Consider the following 12,036-nt stretch of genomic DNA (forward strand, 5'->3'; position numbering starts at 1 on the left):
CGGTAGGGATAAGATTTCGAGCTGCGCGGGTGATGAAGTTGTAAAGGAATTCGTGAGTGGTGCTGGGAGAGGGGGATTCTGAGGTGGAGCTGACGGGGGTGCGTTTTTTGTAGTCTGTGCTCGCCAAGGACAAGTGACCTACTGTCACCTGAGAGCCCTCCTTTGGAGGGTTCCCGGCTCCTTCCCCTAACTCTGAAACATCATCGATGCCCAAGACTGAAAAATAGTCTTTCAGTGCGTCCAATTCGGCTACCTGATCGTATGGTAGCGTGCTAACATCTCCTGTCTTCCACAGGATTTGAAATGTGGAGTCCGCACGTCGGCCGGAGTGGGCCAGCACTTTGTCAATTGCCCACTCTGATTCAGCGTCCTCAAAGTCAGCGACCTGCGTCTCCATTCGGCCCGGGAACAGTCTGTCGTCACTAGGGACGTGGATCCTCAGGTACGAGGAGTGAAATACTGGGTGTACCCCTCGCTGATGGAGACGGCTGGGCAGCTCCAATTTGTAAGAGTTGTTCCAGTAGTCCTCGCTGATTCGGTAGGGCCCGATATACTTAGGTACGAGTTTTCTTGCCGTTCCTTTGGGTAAGGAGATGTTCTTAGTTGATACATAGACTAGGTCGCCCTTTATTAGTGGGCACGCACAGCGCCATTTGTTAGCTTCGTGAGTTTGTTTCACCCTTGCCCCAATCACTGCATCATGAGCTGACATTATTGAAGTTTTCATCTTTTGAGCAAAGGCTCGCACTCCCGGGTACTCTTGGGACCCGGCTGTCTCCCATACCATTGCCCGGGGTCGTCTACCATTTGCGAGGAATGGTGAAGTGTCTGTCGACTCGGATTTTGCCAAGTTTATGGCAAACTCTATGCCTGGCAATTTGGACACCCAATCTCTTTGGTTGGGGCCGATACAGGATCTCAGCATTTGGCCGATGGTTCGGTTGGCTCGTTCCGTGGCGCCATCGGTCTGCGGATGGTACACGCTGGACATCTTCAGCTGGACGCCGATAAGCTTATTGAGGTGCGTCCAGAAGTTACTAGTGAATAGCACATCCCGGTCACTGATGATAGCTTTAGGTATCCCGTGATACTTGTAGACTTCGGCAAACATGAGTTCGGCGATGTCTTTGGCAGTGTAAGTCGTTTTGCTCGGCACGAGATGTACCATCGCCATTAACAGATGTACCATTGCCGTTAACAGATTGATGATTACAGTTATCGAATTGTATTCGCTGTTTCGGTCCTTAGATGGGGGTAACGGCCCCATGAAGTCTACGCCAATGGCTTCCCAAGGATGGGATGGTACGGTGAGTGAGTTCAGCAGCCCATAGGGCTTTTGGTTCGATGGCTTACTGCGCTGGCAGGTCTTGCAGGATCTGCAGTACGCCTGCACATCCTGGACCATAGTCCTCCACCAGACATGTTCCCTTAGGTACGACAAGGTCTTGTCTGCCCTGAGGTGTGCTAACAATGAGTGCGCTTGATCAATTAGGACTTCAATTAGTCACCTGTTCCCTACTTTCACGTCCGGTATGCATAGAGCTGTTCGGTCTTTTAGTTTGACGCTAATCAACCCGTCCTTGACCTCAAAGTTTCGATATTCTTTGGGTGAGTCTAGTACCTTTTTGAACATGGTATCTTGCCCATACTGATGCCTCATTTCATCCAGTAGCCCAACCTCATGTGGGTATGTGACTGGAATTCATTGTTCCTCGTCGTCGTTGGCTGGGATGTCCATCGTTTGTGGTGGTTCCCGCTGCTCCCTCCCCTCCATTCGTGAGGCAGGGGGCGCTGCAGCCGCTGCACGAGGGCCATGCAACACGAATCGGTCCTTAACCCGCTGTGCGAACTCAGCGCTGGTCTCAGGCCGGCCAGTCTCGGCAGGCTCCACGGGTACCCTAGGTCTGCGGGCATGCGTTGTCGAGATGTTAGCGACTGGCGTCGCCACTGGTCTGTTCAAGGCATCCACCGCTGTCTCCAGGACATCCCATGTTGGGTCGTCCTGGGCCATCATCGCAGCCTTCTTTGCCGCTGAAGACCCCCTTGTCCTGTCCCGTGGGGGCCTTGGTGCCTGCTGACCATCAGCAGCCTTCGCAGCCATCCTGGCACTCCTCCGGGGCACGGTCACCCGAGCTTCGTCCCCAACCAACACGGGCATGCTGACAAGGCCAGACACGTCGGTGGGCTGGGAACCATCGTCATAAGCGACATACTCACTCACGGCCTGCACTGTCCCTGCAGCATCGAAGTCATACATACGTGACAAGGCATCCAGGAGTATATTATGTGCCCCCGGCAGGTATTCCACGGCGAAGTCAAACTCCCCTAGCTTCTCCATCCAGCGAGCTTGTTGACTTGATAAGTTCTTCTGATTTAGCAGGTGCGTTATACTTTTGTGGTCAGTCAGCCAAACGAACTGACATCCTTGCAGGATGTCACGGTGCTGCAGCATCGTTTCGACGCCCGCCAGCAACTCCTGCTCGTGGACAGGATAGTTATGCTGTGCCGCGTTCAGCTTGGCCGAGTAGAAGGCCACAACCTTCGCCTTGCGCCATTCCACACCCTGTGCGATGACGCCTCCAATGCCCATTGGGCAGGCATCCATCATCATCCAGACCTGTTCCTGATCTGGACCATAGGTGAGTGGCACTCTACTGTGTCTCGCACATGCTTCGACATATTGCTTAACTTCCTCGAAGGCCCGCTGCTCGGTGTCGTCCCACCGAAAAGGCACTGTGTCCCCACATACGGCTGACAGCACACCCAATGGGATCCGTACCTTGTGGATATCATCCGCTAGATACCCCACCGCACCGATGAAGCCGCGACAGAGGTCTCGATTGGTGGGTGGCTTCCATTTCAGAACATTGTCTACTTTGTCGGGATCCATACGGATTCCGTCATTGCTAACGATCCGTCCCAGGATCCACATTTCTGGCTGCAAGAACTTGAGTTTCTTCTCACTCAGGAAAAGCTGCTCACGCTCCAAGATCTGCACAATCTTCTGTATGTGCTCGATGTGCTCGTGCAGCGTGTCCGAATAGACGATGATATCATCCAGGTACACATCCATGAAGATTCCAATGTATTCGCCAAATAGGTAGTTCATTACAGCCTGGTAAGTAGCGGGGGCGTTGCAATCCCCTTGCTGTAGAACGTGACTGACCATGTTGCCGTCCGGGGTGGTCATAGCTGTGTGTGGCACATGCTCTGGTATCACCTGGATTTGTTCATAGGCGTCCTGGCCATCCATCAGCGATCGGTATGGCTTTCGCGCAACCCGTCGCAGTATGCCGTCCATGTCGGGCAAAGGTGATGTTAGCTTACGCGTATTCTTATTACGCTCACGAAGGTCGACAACAGTTCTCAAACGGTCGGTCCCTGGCTTCCATATAAAGAGCATAGGGACAGTGTTCCCCGCACTTGTCATTTGCCAGCGTCCGGAAGCTAAGTATGAACTTCGCTTCTCTGCCCATTGTGATCTCATGGGTTCCGGGCAACGTGATCACTCCACTGCCCTTCAATGGGAGTGGTTCGATACTACCGAGTATAACCCTAGGTGCGTTAAACCCGATCGTGACTTTATGCTGATACAAGAATGGAGTTCCCAGTATTAAATCGTAGTTCTGCAGATTGATCATGTCGAAGTATCGACAATAGTCCATACTCTGGTACTGAAACCGAACTTCGGTGCCGTAGTTAACTTTGGACCTTGATCCCTGAACGGCTAACTGAATTGTTAATGGCTTTTCGAGCACGGTAAGTCGACATTTCAGTTGCTCAGCTGTCGTTAACGATATGAAATCCGCTAGTGATCCCGTGTCGATCAGAGCCCGGGTGGGTCGCCCGTTCACGTGGACCACCACCACCACTGGCTTGGGGATGGCTCTAGCCATGTCCCTGGTGGTCGCCGAGTTGCATTGTAACGCTGGGTATGTACCCTGCGCGACCTGCACTCCAAACACAATGCAGTCCAAGGAGGATTCGTCAGCGGGCTTGGCAACCTGATAGGGCACTAACTCGTCCTGATCGGTTAGCACTTCGTCGGTGAAGATGGACGTGGGTTGGGTGCCTTCTGGCGACTTGAACAGTCTGGTGAGTCCTTCATAGTGGCCGTCATTAGCCATTAACAAGTCATTGCTTAGCTGCAGGGCCGCTTTCCCCAGGCGGCGACGATACCATCTCCCAGGGTTCCAGTGCCACTGTAGCACTGTTTCTCTGGACAGGTAAGTTATTAAGGCCAGTGCATTGTCGGTGACCCAGTAGGTATGCCCGCTGAGTCTTTCGCAGACGAAACAACGGTCCATCGACGAGGACCAGTAGTCCTCGGGATGAACTATGTACTCCTCCAGCCACCATTCGATGCGGTCCTCAATTGGAGTCCCCATGGGGGCTCTCTTGTCCGTGTGTCATTTCTCCTGCTTGAACAGCAGCCGCCGGTCCCATTTCTGATGCTTCCCAAAAAATTTCCCTAGGTACAACCAGTAGGCTCTATCAATTCGGAACTGGGGGTCTTCCAGTCGACGCCAGGGTATTCTCATTCTCTCTGGGCCGTTCCTACAGTGGTGGTAATCCACCACGACGTAGATGTCCTCGTTCTCAAGCTTTGACACCCAGAATCGGTCCGGATCGTTCCAGGCCACTGCGTGGGTTCGGTCATCTGAACCATCCCAGGGGAACCACAGCCCCTGTAACAGGTCTTCCGCTCTTCAAGCCACTGGGTCCCTGAATCGAACACTAGGTTCGTCCTCTGCGGAATCTATGGGAGGTACCTGGAGAAGCTGAGGCTCCTCCATGAACAGCCCTACTGATCCCACGAACAAGCCATCAGGAGGTTCTGACACCTCCGTCAGTTGCCGCATTCATTCCTCGTCACTAGGTCCAATGTGTATCCCAAAACTGGGTATTCCTGGCGGTTTTCCGGGGAATTCTGATTTAATGTGAGTGTTCCTTGGGCATTGTCGTGAAACATGCCCTAACTCCCCACAGATGAAACAGCGTCCTTCCGTTTTACGGCGCTCTCGTTCCTCCAGGCTAATACTGCCACCCGGTTGGATCCTCCCCGTTCCCTTGGGCATGCTCCCGCCCTGATATGGCCTCTGTCCCTTCGATTTATTGTGGGGATTAGGACGTCTGTCTCTGCTCCTCCTGGGGAGGAAGCCAGTTCCCTTGGTTCTTGGCGTTCTGCCCATGGTCGTCACGCTTGACACCTCAACAGTGGCAGGTTTGTCCTTTTGGGTGGGACATTTCTCCCTCCCCATTGGAACCAAATGAGCGATCTCGATTATCTTGGCCACGGCCTGAACCTCTTTGAAGGTAGACACCTCTGGGTTCAACTCCTTTTTCCAGAGTTCCCATTGGATTTCAGCGGACAAGCCAGTCCATAACCGAGACACTCTGTCCCGGTCATCAACATCACCGATCATGTTCCAGAGCTCGTTGAGCTCATACACGTAGTCTCTTACTGACTTATCGTTCTGGAAACACCTCTTAAGTTTCTCATGCTGCTTCGTCCTAAAGTTGATAGGGAAGCAGTAGTTGAACATTTCGGTGAAGAACTCTCGCAGTCTCCAACGGTAAGGGTCTCCAGACACCTCGCGTATGTAAAACTCATGGGCTTTTCCTTTAAGGTAGTGTGACAGCACAAACACCCTCTTCTTGGACTTTACTCGTCCGTCTTTCACATATGCCATTCCTTCCGTGATGAACCGGTGGAACGCGAGAGAGTCCACTGCTCCATCATACGCAGTAGGTGCTATCGGTTTCAAAGTGGTCTTTTTGCTCCTTGACTGTTTTTTCAAGGGCTTTTTACATCGCCTCCGGTCATTCTCCTCGCTAGAGCTCGAGGAACTCGATGATCCGGAAGAGCTCAAATCTGAGCTCGAGCTAGACAAATCTGAGCTATCCTCATCGCCCCGCTCTCTCCCAAGACGCCCTAACGCCTGTCCAATATAAGATTTTGGCGCTACCTGACGTACAGGTTCCATCACGTCAGGCGTTCGTTTTCTTTCTTTTCGACTGGTCTCCGGATTTACCACTTTTTGGACCAGTTTTTCCACAGGGTTATCAGCCCTTTCTCGTGTCTTTTGTGACGGCACTTTGTGATTGGAAGGTTGTATTTCTGCTAACACCTTTTTTAATTTCAGGTCATATTCCTTCCTTAGACGATTCTCCGTCACTCTTACGGCTTGGTCAACCGCTCGTTGCTCACGTGCGGCTTGTTCGAAGACATCTCGGTACCACATAGTGGGCTCCGGCCCTTTATTGGGTGGGTGTGATTCTTTTTCCGAAGATGATTCTGTCTGACTAGCGATCTCTTTCGCCGTTTTGAAAGATTCTAGAGCGGCTTGTTGCTCTTCAATGTCTAGATCCTCCTCGTCAAGCATCGCATCGCCCTAATTTCGGGGGTCCACGCCTTTGCCTTTAGAGGCTCTCTCACCAAGGTCCGTTTCCCTCATGGCGGGTGTGTTCAGACTACTAATGTTAGTTTCATGCCTAGTCGAAGTTCTTAATGACTCTCTCGAGAGCCCTTCAGGTGTCTTGGCCCGGTCTCTCCCTCTTCGGGAGACTTGGATCCAAGGACGATCGTCATCGTCCTCGTCACTGCTGGTGAGCTCAGGTTCCTTAGCCATGTCATTTCTGACGTGCTTGTCCCCGCTTTCCGCAAGTTCATTATTATTATTACCGCCCACTGGACTAAACATTGGCTTAGGCCATAATGTACTCTCCTGGGCGACCGTTTGGTCACTCCCAGGGCTACTCGCACGGACCACGTCGCTGTACGAGCGAGTTGGTCTCAGTGCGGACGGACTCTCCATTTCGGTCCCGGGGGACCCTTCCACTGAGGTCAATGGAGATTCGACAGGCGCTTGGGTTCCGGCTGCTGAGCTGGAACCCTGCGCTGCTTTTTGAGCTAAGGTCATAATATTAACAATAAAGTTTCCGTAGTCGTCTCTCACCGGTGCGTTTTTTTCACTTGCGGGGGTAGAAACTGAGCTGGCTCTAGCGCGAGTGCGCGAGCGAGTATTATAGGTCATCGTGGATGTAGATTTTGTCATCGTCACGGTTCGGGGACGTGGTGGGCCAGACCAGTCAACGGTAGTGACAAAAGGTTTTGGGAGAAGAAGAGCTTGGTTACAAGCGAGTTAAGATAGGAATGGGGAAGGTTAAAAAATATTTGACGGCAGGTAGAAGTGTTAAGACTTTAGATGTCGGCACAACACTGAATAGAGTCGCTCGCAGTACTAACCAGATACCAGCCTAGTAGTAATTGAAAGCAATCTGGGGGCTAAGTACAAATGTACGACTCTATATACTGTTGTAGTGTACGAAGCCTGTGATTATCAGAATAATAGAATAGTCGGAAAATGAACATAAAACATACAGTCTCGGAAAGGCCCGTGAGTCGGGCCTAGAACGTTCTAACCTCTCGATCACTGCTAAACCTTTCTGCAAGCATCACAATCTTTTGCCTTTTGTTTTCACGAATCAATGTAAACCCATATCGACCGCGTTCCAAGTTTTACATTGCGCATCTACGACACGGGTCACATGATTGCGTGTTGGTCTGTTTCTTCATCTAGCCCTTCTTGTTGATAAACCATTATATTATGAATCTGCACGTCTATCTTACGCTCTGCACTTTGTTCAATTCAAGACACCACCCTTGCCTCGAATAGCTCCACATTCAGACGTTTACTGCAATGGTTTGCTCCTGTAACCTCTGCCATTTTGCAGCCTCAAGCCGCACTAATGTCAATAACCATATCCTTGGCCAAAGTATGGTCCTGTCGGCTTCCCTACACTATGGACCTGCCAACCTATCTATGCAGTGCCACCTATAATGGATAATCCTTTTCCGCAGGGTTCAGTTTGTTATCTCTCGGCGGTCAGTGAATCCGATAGCGGTCACAGCTTCCTCAATACTTTGTTCGTCAATCACCGAACGAGAATACAATTGGTTGCATTCTTGCATTATTCTTTCTTCTTCCTCGCGAGTCGCTGCAGGCAAGATCATCCTTCCCCCATGGCACAGTCAGCTCAATTGGACCAGTCGTATGTACTTTTCTTTGCGCGCCATTTTCAGCGATATAGACATTTTTTGCCTTTGTCGTTACCTCACAAAATATACTCAATTCTACATTTTGCCTTTGCGTGCTAACTGAGTAGTACGATACAAGTCCAGGAGCAGCAATCACTCTGAGACTCGCATGTTCCTTTCAATGTTGGCAGACCACTTTCGCCGCGAACTCTTCATGTCATTCTCTACTTTAGCACAGATTCTTCTGCCAATCCTGGCCGGTGATCTCCATTCCCAGCGCTTGTGCGATCATACCAGCGTCTATCGTGCCGAACATCCACTGACAATATGAAAATACACGTGCAGCGTGACCTGAACCCTAGGCCTCAATCTCCCACTGGGCAGAACTCTATCTGCAGTCCCCATATCCCTACCCCCATCTTCCCTTCCCATTCATCCCGTCCATCACTACCCATCCTCGATCCTCATCATTTTGCTGCATCGTAACATCATGTCCGGTAGCTCAGAAAGCCGATATATCAGAGTTGAAGGCAAGTCTCTCCATATCATCTCCGTATCTGTTTCATGATCTATCTACAGTCATCAACGGAAAGAATCTTCGAGTCCCCTCCAGGCGCATTCCCGCTGGCATTTACGTGTCCATCAATGTCGACTTGAGGAGACGCTGGAAATCAGCCATCAGTGTCCTATTGTCTGATGAATCTGTAGCGTGGGAGGATACTGTAACTCTGTACAGTCCATGGAGATCTTCTGACGTGATGCGAGAACTGATCATTGGTTTATAGACCATCAAATGCCTCCCCTGCATTGTCAATAGAGATCAGGGCATCCTATGAGCTTGGTCGAATGCTCGGCGGTGGAGAGGTCATTGGGAAACTTCAAATGTCATGGGATAAGCTACTCGATCATGGAGATCACCCATTTGGTGAGTGATTCACTTCTCATTCATGCACATATACTGACATCTCGTAGATCTATCCTTCCCAGCCGTGCGTGGTGTTCAACCTTCCATCACACTGAAGGTTGCTGTTGTACATGCTTCGGACGATCAAAACGGCACACTGTTTGATGTGAGCAACCCTGGACTCTGTCCTGTTAGGTCTTGCTGACAGAACGCCAACTATAGTCCCTTGTAGCCTGCAAAATTGCTCGAGACACAGATGCTGGCCACGTACGACTTGCCGGATACGTGAGATGTGAGAGGGTCTTTTTCTTGAACGATGCTGTAGAGCATTTTCAGTTGGTTCTGAACCAGTGTCCGGTCGGCCATCCAGACCACGCAGCGGCTCTCACCAACCTCGCGTCGGTTCTCCTCAAAGGCTACATCCAAAATGATGTTCAAGACATTGAAACTACCACTTCCCTCTTCTGCGATGCCCTTGCATTGCGTCCGCAGCACCATCCCAATCATCCCTTATCCCTATATAATTTCACCCAAGCGCTGAAATGGCGTCACAACAAGAAAGAAACTGCTGGCGACATTTGCGAAGCCGCCCAACTCTATCATGAGCTACTGCCTCTCTGTTACAGGGATCTGTAACACCTACTAGAGCCCCAGCTCTCCCTACACCTGCCCCCGCTCTGCTAGACTCCCCGCGCGGCGGTGCGCCGCCTGCGCCTAGAAAGACAGCGGTCTGGACCGCTATGACCCCGCCTCATGGCGCTATGACCCCGCCTGATGCTATGACCCCGCCCCTGGCCTAGACGGCCTTGTACCTGTTCCATGGAGGCTGTACGCCTCATGGACACCCTAGATCAGCGCATGTATACAGCATGTCGCTTCATGAAGATCCGGAGCGCCCTAGGCGCCTCATGTATGAAGACCCGGAGCGCTTGGCGCTTCCTGTACCTATGCGCAGCCGCCCTTGGCGCCGCATGTATGATCAGAGGTTAAGCCTCATGTACTTTATCTAACCTCATGTCTGGTTATCATAGATTCACGATATACTATTGATTACAGACTGAGCTTGTATACTTAGATACACTATGTATAAGTACACACATTGTTGTAGATTAGACTTCACTTTAATCTACTAGGTTCTACCAAGAACTTGCTCATCTTAGCTCTAACAAAGCTTCCTTGTGTGAGACCGCACTTCAGAGTCGCTCCCATACGCCTCTGCACGTATCCGCTAGCCCTGCATCTCGACGAGCGCCGTCTTACCGAGATAGCCGGAGGAACCTTTGACGTTCCGTCAAAGTCAGACCACGCTCAGCTTCAGTAGAGTCACTCGACTCGTCGCTGAGAAGATCTATCCTAGTTCCCACTACGCCGACCAACAGTCGACGTAACAAAAGATTAAAGTCTATCTGATCGTCGCCTATCTACGCGACGCACACCCAGATACGCACCTTGCCTCGACCAGCATTGTAGAGGACGACATGCCTTACGCCAACCAAATAGCATCATCCTCACGGACGACTCCCGAAGAAGAGCGCCGTACACTCGTAGTGTCCCCGAAGAAGGCGCTGACGATGAAGACCGCCGTGATACGGCGAGAAAAGAATCAATCGAAGACCGCCTTGGCCAGGCGAGAAAAGAATGAAGCCCGACCCTCATCCACACGCACGAAGATCGCCGCGGCCTCCCATCTCAAAGGGAAAGAAATCCGCATCCGCCTTAACAGCAGGCGATGCTTCAACTGCAACACGACCGGCCACCGTGCCAGTGACAATCTCTGCCGAGATAGGAAAAAGATTGTCGATGAAGACCCGATTAGGTCAATTAAGACCATCGGTAAGAAACGCGAATTCCGGGTTCCCGTAACCTTGATTTCAGATCGACGAGAAGCAACGATAACGACTTCCATGGTCGTTGACTCGGGTGCCTGCAGATCCTTCATTCATAAGGATTATTGCAAGAAGCACCGCATCTCCTCGCACCCGCTAAAGAAGCCAATCACGGTAACTAACGCGGACGGATCTACTACGGCCGGAGGGCCTATCTCCCGATATTGCACCCTCACGGTCAAGATCGATGAACGGGTAACTCCTGTTAGGTTTTACCTCGCTGAGTTGTCATACTCAGATAAATTCCTGCTTGGGCAACCATGGCTAATCGCCAACAACCCTTGCATAGATTGGACGGCGTCCACCTTGACCCTCGCCGCCACCCCCGAATCCAGAGACATGGAACGGGATATAGATGCCGAACGGAAGAAGAACGGCCTGACGCCCCTCTTCCTGAAGAAAGATAAGCGAGTCGCTGACCGCTCTCAGACGAAGAAGAAACTCCGTAAAGAGTATAAACTAGCACAACTCCGTAAAGAGTATAAACTAGCACCGGCACCGGCTGCCATGCCCTATGCCACGATTGTGGAAATCCCCGAAGAAGGACCCACACCCCAGACTGCCGCAAACTCTCAGCCGCAGCAGACCGCACCACAGCCCGAAGAAGCTGTGAGGAGCCAAGCCGCCAAGACTTCTACGTCTTTGGCGCCCCCATCAGTCCCGAAGAATCCCTTCCCGACTCATAATGAAAAGAAGAGGCCTTCCGCCGCCTCTGAGCCGAAATTAACATTCTCGGCAGAACCCGCGTCCGTCCTTGGCAAAGGACGCGCTATCGCTACCGCAGAAGCACCCCCTGCCAAGCACCCTAGACTGGCCCCTGAACCAGAGAAAACTCAGACGAAGTTTATGTTTTCCGGAGAGCCAGTTTCTGTTCTCGGAAAAGGAAGAGCCGTCTTCACGGCAGATCGACCGGCAGCCAAGAAACTCCGGTTCGATAACGAAGAACCCACCCCTCTCTGTCACCAGGACATGCCTATGTCCGACAGCGAAACCGAACCGGGCCATGCTGTAAGCCCCGCGACACCCCTAGCAGCCGACGTACAAATGTCGTCGGTTGAACCCGACCAGAACCCAGTCGAAAGCTATTTCGACATGGTGATCCAGCGCTTGAATGCGCGTCCTCTGACGCCCCCCGCGCTTCCTGATCCAGCCTTATCGGCTGATGAGGACTCTAATGAGTCCGACTCTGATTCTGACGAAGAAGA

The 12,036-nt window shown here is 51.7% G+C and overlaps 3 protein-coding genes across 3 annotated transcripts; 2 read left to right on the top strand and 1 right to left on the bottom strand.

Moving 5' to 3' along the window:
• Nucleotides 1-4,862: 4,862 nt before the first annotated feature.
• Nucleotides 4,863-7,037, bottom strand: F5147DRAFT_777355 (uncharacterized protein; the record flags this gene model as incomplete). The annotated part of the gene is made up of 2 exons (XM_041441968.1): nucleotides 4,863-6,364; nucleotides 6,440-7,037. 2 exons carry the CDS (start codon nucleotides 7,035-7,037, stop codon nucleotides 4,863-4,865), a joined length of 2,100 nt encoding a protein of 699 aa, XP_041289126.1.
• Nucleotides 7,038-8,531: 1,494 nt separating this feature from the next.
• On the top strand, nucleotides 8,532-9,234 carry F5147DRAFT_655842 (uncharacterized protein; the record flags this gene model as incomplete). Its single annotated transcript, XM_041434023.1, has 4 exons — nucleotides 8,532-8,575; nucleotides 8,827-8,966; nucleotides 9,014-9,111; nucleotides 9,178-9,234. The coding sequence occupies 4 exons, from the start codon at nucleotides 8,532-8,534 to the stop codon at nucleotides 9,232-9,234; spliced, it is 339 nt and encodes a 112-aa protein (XP_041289127.1).
• A 20-nt stretch (nucleotides 9,235-9,254) lies between these two features.
• F5147DRAFT_582752 (uncharacterized protein) lies at nucleotides 9,255-9,581 on the top strand (the record flags this gene model as incomplete). The annotated part of the gene is made up of 1 exon (XM_041431680.1): nucleotides 9,255-9,581. A coding segment is annotated over one exon (327 nt), but the record flags the coding sequence as incomplete, so codon positions are not given.
• Between the last annotated feature and the right edge of the window lie 2,455 nt (nucleotides 9,582-12,036).

This window comes from Suillus discolor (genome assembly GCF_016758755.1).
Source record: "Suillus discolor strain FC423 chromosome Unknown F5147scaffold_58, whole genome shotgun sequence".
NCBI lineage: Eukaryota > Fungi > Basidiomycota > Agaricomycetes > Boletales > Suillaceae > Suillus > Suillus discolor.